Below are 19,031 nucleotides of genomic sequence, written 5' to 3' on the forward strand. Positions count from 1 at the left end.
CTGTCTGCGATAAACTGAAATTCCTACATTTCAGTTCAGGTCCTCAAGTTCCTAGCCGGCAGCTAATGAGAGTATATACACATTGATACCACCAAAAATGTACCCCGAAATAATGGTTTTAGACCCTAAGTATATTTGGACGAAATCTGCTTTGGACAATTTGGAGAAGATTTAGCTATTTCCGTCCGTACGTCCGTCTATCCGTCTGTCTGGTTGGTGCCCACGATAACTCTCGAACGTATCAACTGATTTGTTCCAAAAATTGGCATTCATAATATTTTGTCCAAACTTAGTCTAATTTAGAAGATGGGCCATATCGGCTCCGCCCATCTTCTCCCCCACTAAAGCTCAAAAATTTTATGTAAAATGGTGTTAACGATAACTCTCGAAGGGAGCAATCGGTTTGGTCCAAAGATTGTGTATCGTATTATTCCTTCCAGATATATATCAGGTTCGAATATGGACTATATCTGTCTACTCCTTCCGGTACCTCCCTCCTCGGCTCCTGTCGCATGGTTTTGCAATTTTTTCAGCAGGTTGTCCTTACGGTCCCTTTTACGACGGTAAATTTTGTTTGGGAGCAAGTCCATACATTTTTAGATAATAGCCTAAAAGCTCCAAGAAACCCTGACGGCACCAACGGCACATCTGCAAGATAACTCTCAGAGGAATGTGAAGTGTATCGGTTCCGTCCTTCTGGTACCTCCCACACAAAATATGGGAAAGTGAAGTTTAAAAGCTCCACTCGGATCATTTTGAATTCTTTTCAGCAGGTTGTCCTTGCGGTTCCGTTTACGCCGGTACAATTTTCTAAGATAATGGCCCAAAAGCTCGTGATACAAAATCAATATCTTTTATATACCGCATAATTATTGTGTCAGAGGCTGAGGGTATATCTCTGTCAGCACAGCTGACTGATACTTTCTTACTTGTTTCGTTAAGCAATTGGGTCAGCATTCTGGCAAGTTTGTAAGTCCTTCTATTGAGTATCACTTACGTTCAGAAACCAGCGTCAGTGTGCCATATCTTACCCAAACAGGCCTATCGCGTTGTATGTGGTTAATAGGGGATGTTTATCTGCTTCCCAAGTGCTGTCTTCTAGTGACTTAAGGGTCTTTTTCCTACATCTCTTTTTATAGCAGAAAACTGTGGCATGAGTGGATGTCTTTGGTGTGATTATTAGTCGGAATTTTTGACCAATCGACCTGCATATTCAATGGGGGAAGTGCCTGTTAAATCAGTTGCGGATATTTTTACATTCCTCGCATGGAAGAAATACACAAGATCAATGAGATAGGTACTGCACAAATGTTTTAAAGGGTGAGATTTGACGCCATTGGCCTACAACCATCCGCGTTCGTAATTATATCAATGTCGTCCAAAGGACGTGGAGTTACAAAAATATGTAGAATAAATAGTTCCGAATATATCACCCGTCCTTGCAGAACTCCCTGCTTTACTATACGGGTTTGGACTTCTTGTGTCTGAATTCCACGCATGACTGCAAGAATTTCAACATTCTCGAACAGCTTTGCATGCTTTAATCGATCCAATGCCACAACTTCTAATATGTCTGGGGAAATGACATGCAGTGTTGTTATGGTACTATGCAGCTTTCGGAATACGTTTTAGTGACCCTAAGCGGATATCATGCTCATGTATCTTTCCTACTGGTGACAAAAGTGATATCGGACTATATGATCCACCTGTATTGGCATCCTTTTCAGGCTTCAGCAGCGGGACTACCCTCCTCATTTTTCACGCTTCGGGAAATATTAGAGTGGCTAACGATAATTTGAGGACTTTACTGAGATACTCGATTCCTGGTTTATTTTACCAAACAAGGGTAGTATTAGCGACATGCCAAACAGCTTAGCATTACGTCAAATACTTTAGTTAGGCCCAATGCTGCAATGACTGTTCTATAGCACGGCATGTTATGGTTGCGACCACGGCTAATATGTTTAGAAATTAAAATGTGCTGTTGTTGTACTATGCTGCTTCGGGAGCCCGTCTTCATCCTTGTTGCTGTTTCAGTAGCGGACTCCCTGTCCATTTTCAAGGCATCGAACTAGTAGGATGGCTAACTGTAAGTTGAGGCTCAGATGTAGAATATCTTCTGGTTCATCCAGCTGTTTGAAATTCCGCCAGGTCCAAGCGTTTTGTAGGATGCGTCTCGGATTACATCTGCAGCATTACCCATCGTAAATTGTGGTGGTACTTTCTCGACTGAAAGAGATCGCAAACGACGGAAAACACTTCTCTTTGCCCGATCGCTATTGGGGTGCTTAATAAATTGTTGGCTAAAATAACCCGATCATCTCTTCGTATCTGTCACAACACGACTTTAAACATACCAGAGGTCCGATCATCCCTATGCCCAGAGTTCAATAAGGTCTTAACCGTTGTCCACAATTTACTACTAAGGGTTTTATTGTAGCAGGACTTCATATCCTCTAGTGGCTAATTATAAGTTGAGTTCTTTGTTCAGATACTCGAAATTGAAATTCCGTCAGGTCTAAGCGTTTTGTAGGATGCGCCTCGGATAACATCTGCAACATTACCCATCGAAAATTTTGGTTCTACATTCTTGGCTGAAAGAGATCGCAAACGACAGAAGGCATTTCTCTTCGCCCTATCGTTATCGGGGTGTTCAATAAATTGTCGGCTAAAATAACCCGGGAACCTCTTCGTATCTGTCACAACTACGACTTTAAACATGACAGAGGTCCCATTATTCCTATTTCCAGAGTTCAATAAGGTTTTAATGGTTTCAATGCTCCAGCACTTTAGATCCTCTAGCCACATTTTCCGTTTCTGTTCATCGACAAATCTGTTGACTTCCAATGTCAGCTCTCTTACACTGGGGTCGCTTCAGATGCTCTAACCAAATTGTTGCGTTTGTGTTTGCTTCCAATATCAGCTCTTTGACTTTCTCTAACCCTCATTCGCTAATCCCGTCGTCTCTACGGGGTCTTATATCTTATTTCAGGTATTTGATCAGAGTGATCGGCTGCAACGGTCAAATTCCTCTCTTTTATCCGAACATCTGAATGATTTGGAATTTCTCTAACGCGTTGTTGGTTAATTCTATGAATCCTTGTCACTTGGCTTTCCTGGGGTTAATAAAAGTACGGCGTTCAGAGTTAATGTAGTCGGAAGGTCTATTGATTGAGATGAGGACAGGGGATGGCCCGACCCATGGGAAATTACTGTTTTCTAAGTCACGTCATTCGTCAGATCTGGTGACATGATGGATATGTCCAGCATATCCTTCTCTAATCCTGGTTGTGACTTCCTCGTTCGTGGTGCAAAATGTGAATCTATCCATTTGGTTAGCTAGCGCTATGCCTTAATTGGCAATTCCCAGCCCGTTATCGCCCCCAAACAGTGGAATGACCTCAGACGAAATAATGCAGAATACCGCAGTTAACCGGCGGGATATACACATTCAGCAGTTCTATCTCTGCTACCTCCATGCAATCCAAATATGGGTCACTAGAGCTAAGCGTAATGGATCTGTACTGGACACTCTGGTGTAATCTGAGCGCAGTACGTTGTATCCATCACCAATTCGTATCCATAAAAATCCACGTTTATTGGTCCGAAGGTCTAGGAAAACATATATTTTTAAAAATCCACGTTTATTGGTATGATAGCTAATGAAAAAATATTGTTTAAAAAGTCCTGGTTTATTGGCTTTGCCATGTTAAAGCGTATGAGAAGCATTACTGGTCATCCCCTGATGTTGTTTCTTTCGAATAAATCAACAATAAGCTGTTTTCTGCATTGCATTGGAAATCTAATTTCCACTAAACAAATTTTCACTTGCTTAAGAGCCCCAGCATGTTGCAAACAACAGAAAAAGGTTGTACTACGCCGTTGCAAATGTTATTACCTTTGATTGGGGTTTTTGCTACTACCTTTTTGACCATTATTGACTTGTGTATTGACCAGGTAATAAGCTGTTGCAAAAAAGCATGTAATACAGCAACAAAAAAAAATCTCACAGAGTAAGGTGGCAAGTTAGCTGACTGACTGGCAGCAGACAGGCAGGTTAGTTGGCAACTGTAACTGATAAATAGAACGGAAAATCAGCTTAAAAACGGATGTCTTCGAGGTAACAAAATCACCAACATATAAAATGTCTACTCAAGTTGATGCTGGCCGGTTGGTAATGGCAACAGATGCTGTGAGGCCAAAAAGCTGATATGTTTGCCCCATGCGTTTCGGGGGCCAAATGGCTTACCATTCGTTCGTCGTTGTCTTGTATGTTGTTGTTTGTATGGCGTTCAAGCAATTGAATTGAGTTAGAATTACCAAACAACCTTTTACTTTTGACCATAGACTGTTGTGGGTTCTAACCAATAACAAACAGGCACCCAATACCCTTGCTCTCTCAGTTTCCCATTGTGTTTGCTATCTGTTAAAGCAGGAGATGTTGTTTCAGTTATGATTTTTTTGTTTTGCAAAATCCAATACTTGTTCTTTGCTAACCAGCTCAATTGGAATTATGCACAAGAAGTCAATAAACGCCGAAGCGCGTGTCGATGGTGGACTACTGGAATGGTTGTCTACTTTCAAAAATTATATTTCCATTCCTGGGGGTCAAAATCGTTAAGCTTGCTTAGAAACCATTGCCACATAATAATGCGAACGCACACCTCAGCTTTATGATTTATTGTGGCCCAGGGTTGCTGGGATAACTATAATGGAAACGTACTGGCCCCCTGGAAAATGTGAATGTGAATATGGAAAATATTGCACACACATACATACATATGTATTTGACAATACAGGAAGTTTATTTAACATTTTCAATAATTTTATTTTTTCGTTCACAATTCTATTGATTTTAATCAATTTCCTCTCCCTCTCACCACCATTTCTTTCAGATTGCGAAAAATCTATGGACGATTGTGTAAATACAAATAATTCATATCAAAATTCAACAACAACATCAGTAACATCAGTCTGTGGATCAGACCAATTAGGCTATAATAGTAATAATAACAACAACAATAATGATGCAAATAATACGGATATAATAATGGCAACAGCTGAAGCTGCAACAACAATTAACTGTACAAATACATCAACAACACTAAGCAGTAACAGCAACAACAATAACAACAGTAGCAATAATCAGCAGCGCCTTACACCACAGGATTTTAATGCGTTATCATCGTTATCCTTGTCATCATCAGTAGCTGTAACATCATCAATGTCTTCCTCCTCTTCTTCGTCGTCTTCGTCATCATCTTCTTCGTCTTCGTCGTCGTCTTCCACATCATCAACGTCTTCCTCGTCATTAGCGATAGCAATTGCTGCCGCTTCAAATGCTTCTTCAACAGCAGCCAGTGATAAATTAACAGCAGCGCTTAGACAACAACAACAGCAGCAGCAGCAACATCACAGTGGTAAGTACACTGAAAGAAAAATTATACTATATTGCATTTACAAATGATATAAATGAAAAAATATTCTTTAAAAAACCCATGAAAAAAAATTTTTTTTAAAAAAAATCCACGTCTCTCGGGGTACCTTCCCATGAAAAAATATATTTAAAAAAATCCACGTGTTGGGGAACTTTCCCATGAAACATTATTCTTTTAAATCTCGTGTCTTTCCCATGAAAAAATATTTGTTGAAGCTCTACATTTCTTGGGGTACATTCCCATGAAAAAAAGTCTTTTGAAACCCCACGTCTCTTGGCGTACTTTCCCATGACAAAATATTCTTTAAAAAACATTCTTAAAAAAATCCACGTCTCTGGAAAATCTTCTCCAAAAGATCCACGTCTCTTGGGGTGCTTTCCCATGAAAAAATTATTTATAAAAATTCCACGTCTCTGTGGGTACTTTCCCATGAAAAAATATGAAAATATAAAAAAGTCCACGTCTATTTGGGTACTTTCCCATGAAAAAATCTTCTTTAACCCTTTCGGTGATTCTATGCCATATGGCATAACCAGTTTTTGAAGCCCGTTTTAAGGCAAAATACTTATGGGCACTCTTTTTTTAATAATTTTGTATTTTTCCTGAAGTGTTATCTAAAAATAATTCGAAAAAAATTTTTGATTGGTGGACCCTATACACTGTTATGTCTCAAAGAGCAAGCGCTCCTCGTTCGATTTAAAATTTGCATAAAAATACCATCTTATAATTTTATATATTTTATTAAAAAAAATATTTTTTTGTTAACTTTTTGTATTTAATTTAGTAGATAATCATTGCCTTAATAATTAAAACGAAAAAAAGATCCGAAATATAGTTCAATGGAGCTGCCAGATTTTTTATATTTCATACTATGCCATATGGCATAGATTTTTCCCAACGGAAATGTTTCACTTTGTTTGACTCCCAGATCTTCTATTGTAAAACCCCTAGATCTTCTATAAGAAGACCTCCAGATCTTGTATAAATAGACCTCCAGGTCTTCTATAAGAATACCTCCAGGTCTTCTATAAGAATACCTCCAGGTCTTCTATAAGAAGACCTCCAGATCTTGTATAAGTAGACCTCCAGGTCTTCTATACGAAGACTTCCAGGTCTTCTAAAAGGAAACCTCCAGATCCACCATAGGAAAACCTCCAGATGATGTATAACAATTCTTGCAGATTTTCTAAAATAACTCCTCCATACATTATATATGATGGCCCACACGTCTTCTACAAGCTGACCTCCAGCCCTTCTATAGGATGACATTCAGGTGTTCTATAAGAAGTCCTTCAGATCTGCTATATGAAGACATTCAAGTCTTCTATAAGGAGTCCCCCAGTTTTTTCTATAAGAAGACCCTAGGTTTTCTATAAGAAGACCCTAGGTCTTCTATAAGAGGCTTTAAATGTTCTAAAAGAAGACCTCCAGATATTCTAGAAGAAGACCTTCTATGTGAAGACCCCCAAATCTTCTAATAGTAGACCTCCAGATATTCTATGAAAAACCTTCATGTCTTCTATAAGTAGACCTCCTGGTCTTCAATGAGAAGATCTTATGCTTTTCTATAAGAAGGGCCCCTGCTCTTCTATGAGAAGACCATCTGGTTTTTTATAAGAAGGTCTCCTGCTCTTCTATGAGAAGACCATCTGGTTTTTTATAAGAAGGTCTCCTGCTCTTCTATGAGAAGACGTCCTGCTCTTCTATAAGAATACCTCCTGCCCTCCTATATGCAAACGTCCTTCTCTTCTACGAGAAGACGTCCTGCTCTTCTATGAGCAGACCTCCTGCTCTTGTATAAGAAGACCTAATTCTCTTCTATAAGAATACCTCCCGCCTTCTATATGCAAACGTCCTGCTCTTCTATGAAAAGACGTCCTGCTCTTCTATGAGCAGACCTCCTGCTCTTACATAAGAAGACTTCCTTCTCTTCTATAAGAATACCTCCTGCCCTTCTATATGCAAACATCCTTCTCTTCTACGAGAAGACGCCCTGCTCTTCTATGAGCAGACCTCCTGCTCTTGTATAAGAAGACCTAATTCTCTTCTATAAGAATACCTCCCGCCTTCTATATGCAAACGTCCTGCTCTTCTATGAAAAGACGTCCTGCTCTTCTATGAGCAGACCTCCTGCTCTTATATAAGAAGACTTCCTTCTCTTCTATAAGAAGACCTCCTGCACTTCTATATGCAAAAGTCCTGCTCTTATATGAAAAGACCTCCTGCTCTTCTATCAGAAGACGTCCTGGCCTTCTATATGCAAACGTCCTGCTCTTCTATGAAAAGACGTCCTGCTCTTCAAGAAGAGGACCTCCTGCTCTTCAAGGACCTCTTGCTCTACTATAAGAAGACCTCCTGCTCTTCTATAAGAAGACCTCCTGCCCTTCTATATGCAAACGTCCTGCACTTCTATGTGAAAACATCCTGCCCTTCTATGAGACGACCTTTTGCTCTTCCAGGAGAAGACATCCTGGCCTTCTATGAGAGGACCTTCTGCTCTTTTATGAGAAGACGTCCTGCTCTTCTATAAGAAGACCTCTTCCTCTTCTATAAGGCCTCCTGGTCTTCTATAAGATGAAATTTAATTAAAAACTTGAATATTTTAGTTTTGTTTTTTTTTTTCCTTTAAATACATTCTATGCCATATGGCATAGTGTCCAAAAACCACTTTTCCAAACAAAATGTTAAAAAATTAGTTTTGATTATTCATATAGTGGCCTTAAGTATATATAAAATTGGAAAAATATATTTTTCAGATCAAAAACATAAAAGAATCACCGAAAGGGTTAAAAACTCCACGAGGGTACTTTCCCATGAAAAAAAATACTCTTTAAAAAATCCACGTCTCTTGGCGTATTTTCCCATTAAAAATCTTCTTTAAAAACTCCACGAGGGGACTTTCCCATGAAAAAAGTATTCTTTAAAAAATCCACGTCTCTTGGCGTATTTTCCCATGAAAAAATCTTCTTTAAAACTCCACGAGGGTACTTTCCCATGAAAAAATATTCTTTAAAAAATCCACGTCTCTTGGCGTATTTTCCCATGAAAAAATCTTCTTTAAAAACTCTACGAGGGTACTTTCCCATGAAAAAAATTTTCTTTAAAAAATCCATGCATCTTGAGGTATTTTCCCATGAAAAAAATCTTCTTCTGTAAAAACTCCACGGTGGTACTTTCCCATGAACAATTACATTCCCATGAAAAATATTCTTTAAAAATCCACGTCTCTTGGGTTATTTTCCCATGAAAAATATTCTTTAAAAACCCATGTCTCTTGGGATACTTTCCCATGAAAAAAACAATATTTAAAAAACCCATGAAAAAATATTCTTTAAAAATCCTACGTCTCTTAGGGTACTTTCCCAAAAAAAAATATGAAAAAACCACATATTCTTTAAAAAACACACGTCTCTTGGGGTACTTTCCCATGAAAAATATTCTTTTAAAAACACACGAGTCTTGGGGTACTTTCCCATGAAAAAATATTCTTTAAAAAACACAAGTGTCTTGGAGTACTTTCCTATGAAAAATATTCTTTTAAAAACCCAAGAGTCTTGGGGTACCTTCCCGTGAAAAAATATTCTTTAAGAAATCCACGTCTCTTGGGGTATTTTCCCATGAAAAAATATTCTTTTAAAATACACGTCTCTTAGGGTACTTTCACATGAAAAAATATTCTTTACAAATAAACGTCTATTGGGGTGCTTTCCCATGAAAACATATTCTTAAAAAAACTCACGTCTCTTGAGGTACTTTCCCATGAAAAAATATGAAAAAAACCACGTCATATGAAAATATGAAATATGAAAAAAACACGTCTATTAGGGTACTGTCCCATGAAAAATATGAAAAAATCCACGTCTATTAGGGTACTGTCCCATGAAAAATATGAAAAAAATCCACGTCTATTAAGGTACTGTCCCATGAAAAATATGAAAAAAATCCACGTCTCTTGGGGTACTTTTCCATGAAAAAATATTCTTTGAAAAATCCACGTCTTTTGGGGTACTTTCCCATGAAAAATATTCTTTAAAAAATCCACGTCTCTTGGGGTACTTTTCCATGAAAAAATATTCTTTGAAAAATCCACGTCTTTTGGGGTACTTTCCCATGAAAAATATTCTTTAAAAAATCCACGTCTCTTGGGGTTCTTTTCCATGAAAAAATATTCTTTGAAAAATCCACGTCTTTTGGGGTACTTTCCCATGAAAAATATTCTTTAAAAAATCCACGTCTCTTGGGGTACTTTCCCATGAAAAAATATTCCTTGAAAAATCCAAGTCTTTTGGGGTACTTTCACATGAAAAATATTCTTTAAAAAAACCCACGTCTCTTGGGGTACTTTCCCCATGAAAAAATATTCTTTAAACGTCCACGTCTCTTGGGGTACTTTCCCATGAAAAATATTCTTTAAAAAACCCACGTCTCTTAGGGTACTTTCCCATGAAAAAATACTCTTTGAGAATCCACGTTTTTCGGGTTATTTCCCATGAAAAAATATTCTTTAAAAAAACCCATGTCTCTTAGGGTACTTTCCCATGAAAAAATACTCTTTGAGAATTCACCTCTCTTAGGGTACTTTCCCCTGAAAAAATACTCTTTGATAATCCACGTCTCTTCGGGTTATTTCCCATGAAAAAATATTCTTTAGAAAACCCACGTCTTTTGGGGTACTTTCTATTGACAAAATGTTCTTTAAAAAATCCACGTCTCTTGGTGTACGTTCCCATGAAAAATTATTGTTAAAAACCCGAGTTGGGTACTTTCCCGTGAAAAAAATACTCTTTGAGAATCCACGTCTCATGGGATACTTTCCCATGAAAAAATATTCTTTAAAAAATCCATGCCTCTCGGGGTACTTTCCCATGAAAAAAGATTCTTTAAAAATCCAATTCTCTTGGGGTACTATCCCATGAAAAAATATTCATTAAAAATCCATGTCTCTTGGGGAACTTTCTGATGAAAAAATATTCTATAGACCCTTTCTGAAACAAAGGGTGCTTCTATAGACCCTTTCTGAAACAAAGGTTCTTCTATAGACCCTTTCTGAAACAAAGGGTGCTTCTATAGACCCTTTCTGAAACAAAGGGTGCTTCTATAGACCCTTTCTGAAACAAAGGGTGCTTCTATAGACCCTTTCTGAAACAAAGGGTGCTTCTATAGACCCTTTCTGAAACAATGGGTGCTTCTATAGATCCTTTCTGAAACAAAGGGTGCTTCTATAGACCCTTTCTGAAACAAAGGGTGCTTCTATAGACCCTTTCTGAAACAAAGGGTGCTTCTATAGACCCTTTCTGAAACAAAGGGTGCTTGTATAGACCCTTTCTGAAATAAAGGGTGCTTCTATAGACCATTTCTGAAACAAAGGGTGCTTCTATAGACCCTTTCTGAAACAAAGGGTGCTTCTATAGACCCTTTCTGAAACAAAGGGTGCTTGTATAGACCCTTTCTGAAACAAAGGGTGCTTCTATAGACCCTTTCTGAAACAAAGGGTGCTTCTATAGACCCTTTCTGAAACAAAGGGTGCTTCTATAGACCCTTTCTGAAACAAAGGGTGCATCTATAGACCCTTTCTGTAACAAAGGGTGCTTCTATAGATCCTTTCTGAAACAAAGGGTGCTTCTATAGGGTGCTTTTTCTGACAACATATTTTTCCGCTGGGCAAAATATTTTTCTGTGCATTAATGGAACTTGGTGTAATTCTTGCCCATCACCAACCCTTTTTTGATCACGTCCATAATTTATCTCTGCAAATCGCTACTTTCTTTCATTTATAACACCTTTCTCACCCAACTCCCTTTCTCCCTTGGCCCTTTTCATTGGCTCTGTGCTAAATTTGAAATGTGAAGTGAAGAAAAGAGCAGGCAGGCCAGAGTTTATATGAATTTTCTTCCATCAATACAACCGGATATTGAGACACACCGAAAAAGGAAGTCCCAGAAAATAGTGAAAGAAGAAGAACAAGCAAGTACTTGTTGCAGGCAGGTCGTTTTCTTAGCTTTTATTGCGTGTGGTGTTAAAAGGGCCCAATGTTGAATGAATGAATGGTGGCTATGAGTCAATTTGTTTATTTGTTTTATATTTTTTGTGGCTAAACGGTATTTGGCTTTAAATGCATTTTAAAGTTTTCGATTTGTTTGTTATTGTTGTACTTCTGCGTCTTCTTGTTCTTTCTTGGGTCATTGTATTAAAAACAACAACATAATTATAAATTTTGTTGCAATGAATATGGAATACACGAAAAAAAAGCAACAACGTTTTTTCTTTTTGTTTTTCAATATTTTTTGGTCATATCCGGTGTATGTGTCAAAATGTTTAGTTTTAGGTTTTTTGTTGTTGTTTTGCTTTGTATTCATATATTTTATACAAATAAGTATTAATGTTTCTTATAATCAGGGTTTTTTGTTTTTTTGTTTCTTTAATTTTTTTGAAAATATTTACATTGTTGTTGACGATCGCCCAACCGTCCAACCATTTGTTATTGGCTGTTGCGGTTAATGATAAAACAATTCCGAAATGCCACGAGTCACAATTTGTTGAAGTGTGGACTTACATCGACTGCGGTGATAGCTGCAATTTTAGGTGTTACTTTTATATTTCGAAAAATGGGAGCTTTCGCGACTAAAATTGCCTTCTGAGTCATTGTGCCTCGTTTTTTTCTATTCCAATTGCCGTTTCGAAAATATTATTTTCGTTATTTAAAATCACCTCTAAAGTTCAAATATATTCCTGCTTGTAGGGCTACTCTATCTTTCCTGTCCTTTTCAGATATATTAATATAAATGTGTCCGCATAGCGTCGTGGGTATTAACCACAACAATCCACCGCAAAACCAGCAGCAACCAAACCAAACAGCCATCCAATATCATCGCCCATAACAAAAACGAATTGACTTTGTTTGGATAAACAATTAAATTAATTTGATTTTTATTTTATTTATGTTATTGATATTGAAACGGAAATTAATTTCGAACAAGATAAATATAAGATGGGCAAAACAACAACAACAACAACTAAAATAAAAAACCAGCAGCAGTTTGGGGCTTTTTAATACAGCGTGTTAACATTTTAAGATTTATCATTGGATATGCTAAAATGCAGCAGCAACAGCCACAGCAGATGTACATACAACTGATGCTAATGATGATCACCTAGACAAAAAAGAAGAAGTAGCTTGGGAGGAGAACACCGAGAAATGTGGGGAAGAAACAAGTGGCGCCAATAAAGATTAGTGAAGAATGTCCCCCTCCCCCCACCAATTCCACAGATGTTTACAATTCCTTATTTGTAATACATAACACAACATACACATGACATATCCACAGGTTCTTCTTCCTCTGCCTCCACACAAAAATTAGTTTTGGTTTATAAAAATTATTTTGGAATGTCTAATCTAAATTAATTAAAAATTAGTTTCACTTATGGCCTTAACATTTTAATATCATTTCCAACACCACCACCAACTAGCTAAACAAACAAAAACAAGAATAATAAACTTTCAAACATTGTCATGTTCCATTAAAATGCTACACAGCGAGCGGCGCAGCAGCATTTTTTGTTTGCTTGGAATATTTTTGTATAAAAATCATTAGTTTTTTTGACTTAATTAAGGTGGTCGTTGGTACATTTGACCGCCATGGTGATGAGGATGGTGGTCATCATCACTGGTGTCTGTTTTTGGGTGGTTTGTAACAAATTTAAATTAATCTCATAATTTAAATGATAACTTTTGGTTCGGAGCTTTTACTTAGTACTAGATCCCCACTACTCCTCTACCAAATTTGAAAGCCTAAAATGTTACAAAAATGTTGACAGCAAATGTTGTAAGCAGCTTCCCTGAGAGCATGCTATTAATTATGCTGTTGTTTTTGATATGATCCCCAGCATCCATACTGAAGATGTTCCGACAGTGGGCCACAAAGAACATTTATTATAAAATCAAATGATATTTTCATTCGAGTAAGGGCTTAGTTCTGGAAGAATATTTGTATGAATGTTAATAGTTTTTCAATATTTCATCCCTCTTCCATTTCGATTTATTTAATGTTAGCGTTGGATCGTATGGGGTAGCAGTCAGGTGTGGAACTGTCGAGGTAGAGTTGCTTAACGTATACATCACTCCGATTAATAGCTGCCAAGCAAAAATTTTTATTACAAAACCCCTTATCTGGCCCATTACAGAACATTTGTTCCATAGACCGAACTAAGAGAAGATCTCCAATTCTCTCTGTTTTCGCTTCGCTTTCTGGAATACCGCGCCTTTTCATTTCTTCATCCACTTGTATGCTCCATCGAAGCTTAGGCCTGCCGATTCTGCGCGCACCCGCCTTTTTAGCGGGTTCATCATCGCTCTTCTTATGATGTGGCCTAGCCAACGCAATCGTTGCATCTCGATACGTTTAACTATATTCATGTCTTTGTATAGCTGATATAGCTCGTGGTTCATACGACGTCGATATTCACCGTAAACGCAAATCGGCCCGTAGATCTTTCGAAGAATTTTCCTCTCAAACACACCAAGCACTGCCTTATCTGCTTGCGCAAGTACCCATGCTTCGGAGCCATACATTAGCACGGGTAGTATCAGCGTTTTGTATAGTGTTATTTTTGTTTAATGAGATGTGGCTTTGTTTTTAAATTGCTTACTTAAACCATAGTAGCATCTGTTGGCCAATACAATTCTTCTTCTTATTTCACAACTGATGTTGTTTGTTGTGTTTATGGCAGTGCTAAGGTGGACGAAGTCTTTAACTACCTCAAAATTATTATTAATAAGATTGTGCGACTTCTTTTGACGTTTGCCTCTCGAATAACCTTTTCCAGCAGGATGTTGAAGATATCACACTAGAGGCTGTCTCCTTGCCTGAAACCTCTTTTGGTACAAAATTCTCGTTTCAGTTAAAGTCATTTTGAAAAGCCGAATGAGCTTTGCGGGGGTACCAAATTCAGACATGGTCTGGAATACCTTTAAACGTAGTGGGCTGTCGAAGGCAGCATTATAATCTGCATCTCTTGGGTCTTCTCCAGGATTTACCACAGGGTAAATATCTGGTCAATGGTGGATTTGCCAGGTCTAAAGCCGCATTGGTATGGTCCGATTATCTCGTTGACCATAGGCTTTAGTCGTTCGCACAATATCCCTGACACGATCTTGTAGGCAATCGGGAGTAGACTTATGCCCCTATATTTAGAGCATACAGTCTTATCTCCTTTCTTATGGACGGGGCACAGAATACTCAGGTTCCAATCGTCGGGTACTCGTTCTTCCTGCCAGATGGTGCTAACTAGCTGATGAATACACCTTATCAGCGTGTCGCCTCCGGTTTTGTACAGCTCGGCTGGTAAGCCATCGGCTCCTGCTGCCTTATTATTCTTCAGCCGGTTTATTTCTGTCTTTACCTCATCTTGGCTGGGCGGTATACATTCAGTACCATCTACTGGGATTGGATCTGTGGTATCTTCGTCGTCTTCGCTGCATACCAACCGGTTTGAAAAATGCTCTTTCCATATCCTGAGCACACTATCTGTATCAGTTACCAAATTACCTTGCTGGTCTCTACAGGAGGAGGTGCCTGTACCAAAGCCATCAGTTTGATGCTTGATTCTTTGGTAAAATTTTCGAACTTCATTCTGGCTCCTGTACATCTCGATTTTTTCACACTCCCGCTTTTCCATCTCTCTTTTCCTGCGGAAAAGACGTTTCTCCTCTCTCCTTTTCTCCCGATAACTCTCTTGTGCGCTACTCGTTGCTACGGATTGTAAAGTAGCCCTATATGCCGCATTTTTCTCTTCGGTAGCAGCACGATACTCCTGATCATACCATTAATTCCTTTGTGGAGGTCTCTGGTATCCAAGTATGGATTTTGCGGCTGTTTGCATGGAGTGGGCAATGCTTTGCCATTGCGCTGATATGTTATCAGGATGAGGAGTGCTTTGATTAAGCAATTGGGCTAGTTGAGTGAAATACGCTGTGGCTGTGATCAATGTGGAGACTGAATTTTCCGACTGTTGGGCCAAAGATATTTTCCTTTCCAATTTTGGCATTAAAATCGCCTAGAATAATTTTAATGTCATGGGCAGGACAATGGTCATATGTTTCTTCTAATCTTTCTCATAAAATATATCTTTGGTCTGTTCGTCCTTTTCTTCAGAGGGAACATGAGCGCAAATAAAGCTGATGTTGAAGAATTTAGCTTTTATTCGAATTGCAGCAAGTCTTTCATTCACTGGGGTGAAGCTGGATACCAGATGTTTTAGTCTCCGACTAACTACAAATCCGCAACCAAACTCATGCTTTACGTCATGGCAGCTATAATACAGTGTGTCACCTTTAGGTGTTGTTGTGACGCCTTTCCCAATCCATCGTATTTCGTGTATGGCAGTAATATCGGCCTTGTACTTTTCAAGTACGTCTGCCAATGCGAAGACTGCACCTTCTCTATAAAGAGTGCGAACATTCCAGGTGCAGGTTCGCAGATCATGGCCTTAAAACGTTTGCGGGATTCGTCAACTTTAGAGGGGTTTGTTTTTCTTTTCTTTCGTTTTTTCATAGTAGGCTGTTTTTTCTAGGGGAGGGTTACTAACCCGACGCCCAAACCCAAATTTTTAACGTTCTTATGGTGAACGCGCGGCACCTGTTAGCTCACTACCTTTAACGGGTGTTAAAGGCAGTTTCCCAGGTGACACCACGGGGAGGTCAGTGTCCACTTGAGATGAAAGAGGGACCAAGATAAATCCTGGGCTTTGCCATGTTAAAACCGGTCAGGACCGTTCCTTGGTATCTTCCATCCCCTACGTCACCCCATCCCCTACAAAACCCCTTACTAACCCATTATTTTAACAAGATGTACTCCAGGTTAGCCAGCTTTTGGAAGGTCATAACCGAATGTGTTTTAGGACTTTACTGCTCATCATAAGTTGTATGTGCGGTATTTACCAGAGGGGTATTGCACTGCCTGAGCAGCTTAATATCTCATCGTTTTGCAGGTACACCCCTGGTTATAGGTCCCACATTAGCCCGGTTTTGCACTTTAATGCCCATTATACGTTGTGGCATTCCGTCCTAGGTAACGACCAGAACGTTTTGCACGGTTAATGAGGATGTCCCTAAGGGAATTTGCGGAGAGTGCCATAGTTCGTCAGACATAACCGTCCTGTCAAATTGGTCTGACAAATGACGTCACCTAGAAACCTAGGTCAGACCATCTCTCCCAAATTGTTTCAATCAGCAGACCGCAGTCTTCATCACCTCTGTACGCCGCACTTTCATCAATCACGGGAAAGCTAATTGGCCTAATTTTAGAGAGTTCACCAATCATTTTGATGTTCGGATTGTAGAAAAGATGTTCACATAGCTGCAGAAGGTGCTTACACCTGGGAAGTTTTTGCGGATTCTGAAACTACTATGTTCATAGATGAAAGAACAAAAAAATCGTCGGAGCACTTTTTAAATAAATCGCGATTCAAGTTGACAGTTTTAGGGGTTTTTAGGTTTTTACGATTTTTCTTAGAAACAGCAAGTCTTAACGAAATGGGACTAAAGAAAATGTTGTAGCTACGAATTCTCTACAAGATTGACCTTTATGATAATTTCGTAGTTTTTACCGTTATTGAGATATAGAAGTTCAAATTGGGACAATGCATTGACTGTATGGTAAATTGATGATTTTGCAGATTCCATTAGGAACGCTAAATCATCCAAAGCATTAGGACCTGGCGCTATCTCTATGATAACGGTGAAACTACTGGATGAGCCTGGAGTTGAGTATCCCACGGAATTTCTCAACATGTCGTCTAGAAAATGGGCAGGGTGGTCCCCTACTGAAGCTAGGCAAGAATCCCAAGAAAGGAGAATCGTAGAGACTGATTTCGCTTTTGTCAGTATAGCTAGAAACACAGCACTACAACAGGGCTTCCCATAATCTCCACACATATTAGTGGAAGACTGAACCAGAAAAGACCGTGCGATAGAACAGTGTTGATGGAGCTCGATTTAGCAAATGCTTTTGAAATTGTCACGTATTCCACGCTATTTGACCGGCAGATAGTGTGCTCGAAACCGAAAGTCAAGGATGCCAGTAAAGGTGAATCGTACAGACTTTGACTTCGCCTTTGCCGTCCGTAGCAACAACTATTGAGGTTTTACATCTCGCCGCCATCAGAAGTAGCTATCGAGTTGCTGATCATCAGCATGGGTTCAGTAAGCAGCACTTAAGTACAACAGCGCTGCGCACCATCTCCACACATATTAGTCGAGAACTCAACCAGAACAACCCAGCAAACCAAATGTCGTATGTCCGACACGACTGAACAATTTCGGAAATAGTTCAGATTTTGTACCGATTTCGGAACGAATGTCGGAAAAAAATATTCTTTCCGAATTTCCTAAGGATTTTCTTCACGTTTCGTTACGAAATCGGATCGAAATCAATACGATGTCGCTCCGACATTTCGTTCCGAAATTATGTCAACCATATTCTGACACTGCAGCGTGATAGAAGACGAAAAATAAGAAGACACGAGTCCCGGCGTTTTTCCCTGTTACTTCGACTTTCGCGGTTATGGGCCCCAAAAGACCTGCGGCCTTGATGTCAAAAGGCATCATTTTGTCAGGCTCATATCTTCTCAACCGCTTAGAATTTTGGTTTACTCGCGAAAGCAAAGTTGTAGCTTTCGTCTTAAAGAATAATAATTTTGAACATATAAAATCCATTCAACCTCCTCTTCAAGCTCAAAATCGTTAAGGTCAAATGTCCGTTATAATTTTTTCTCGGATTTTGGTCTACAGATATCAAACCAATTAAAATTGAATCAAGGTGGGATGATATCTATGGAACTGTTTAACCTCTACCTATTCCACCCCTCGGCATTTAGGTCGTTACTTATGCGGATGATTGAACGATCTTGGCGTCAATTACCTTTTCTAATGTCATTTGTAAAAGACTGAACCTCTATTCGTTCGATTTTACCACCGGCGAATGTCGAATGTCCTGGTCGACGGCAACCTAATTCCAACCACAAACTACCCCAAGATTCTAGGGGTTATATTCGACAGTATTTTTATGTCGTCCGAGCATGCCACAGCTATCTTCAACAAGCTGAGCTGTAGAAACAAGATCCTCAAGTCCATAGCCAGCAGCACTTAAAGTGCAGAAAAAGAGCTTGGGCTGTGGTAAACTACGCGGTGCCAGTGTGGTCGAGGAACATATGTGCAATGCGATGGAATAATATTCAGATCGCCGACCAGAGAACAGCAACAAGTTGTGTTCATAGTCATCCATGCCCTACTGCTGTCGTTGCAGTACATGCCCGAGTTTTACCGTGAGTGTCTTTCTAATCAAAGTATGGTGGACAGGACTCCGCCACCCAGGCATACCCGGGAACTTCATGACCTAGAGAGAATGGTCCAATAATATAAGAGGGATAACCAAGTCTATCAAACTATTTTAGATAGAATTCCCACAGATGCAGTCTCAAATGCCATAAACAAGTATCGGAGTTCATCTCCCATATATCGCAGCTGAAGAACGTCCACTGCCACAAGCAACCAATGTTGTTTTGGCCCAACTACGTTCCGGATGGTGCAGCCGTCTA

General features: G+C 39.1%; 1 protein-coding gene across 3 annotated transcripts in view; it reads left to right on the forward strand.

Annotated features, from left to right (window-relative positions):
- The window catches only part of pnt (ETS transcription factor pointed), a 487,180-nt gene that overhangs the window by 329,202 nt on the left and 138,947 nt on the right, over positions 1–19,031 (forward strand). For all 3 annotated transcript variants that reach the window (XM_073959416.1, XM_073959418.1, XM_073959419.1), the window contains one exon: positions 4,896–5,420. In XM_073959416.1, coding sequence (XP_073815517.1) covers positions 4,896–5,420 — 525 coding nt within the window. The remainder of the gene's footprint in view (positions 1–4,895; positions 5,421–19,031) is intronic.

Source organism: Musca autumnalis, unplaced genomic scaffold (assembly GCF_047663935.1).
Source record: "Musca autumnalis isolate F117 unplaced genomic scaffold, ASM4766393v1 scaffold_1, whole genome shotgun sequence".
NCBI classification, from domain to species: domain Eukaryota; kingdom Metazoa; phylum Arthropoda; class Insecta; order Diptera; family Muscidae; genus Musca; species Musca autumnalis.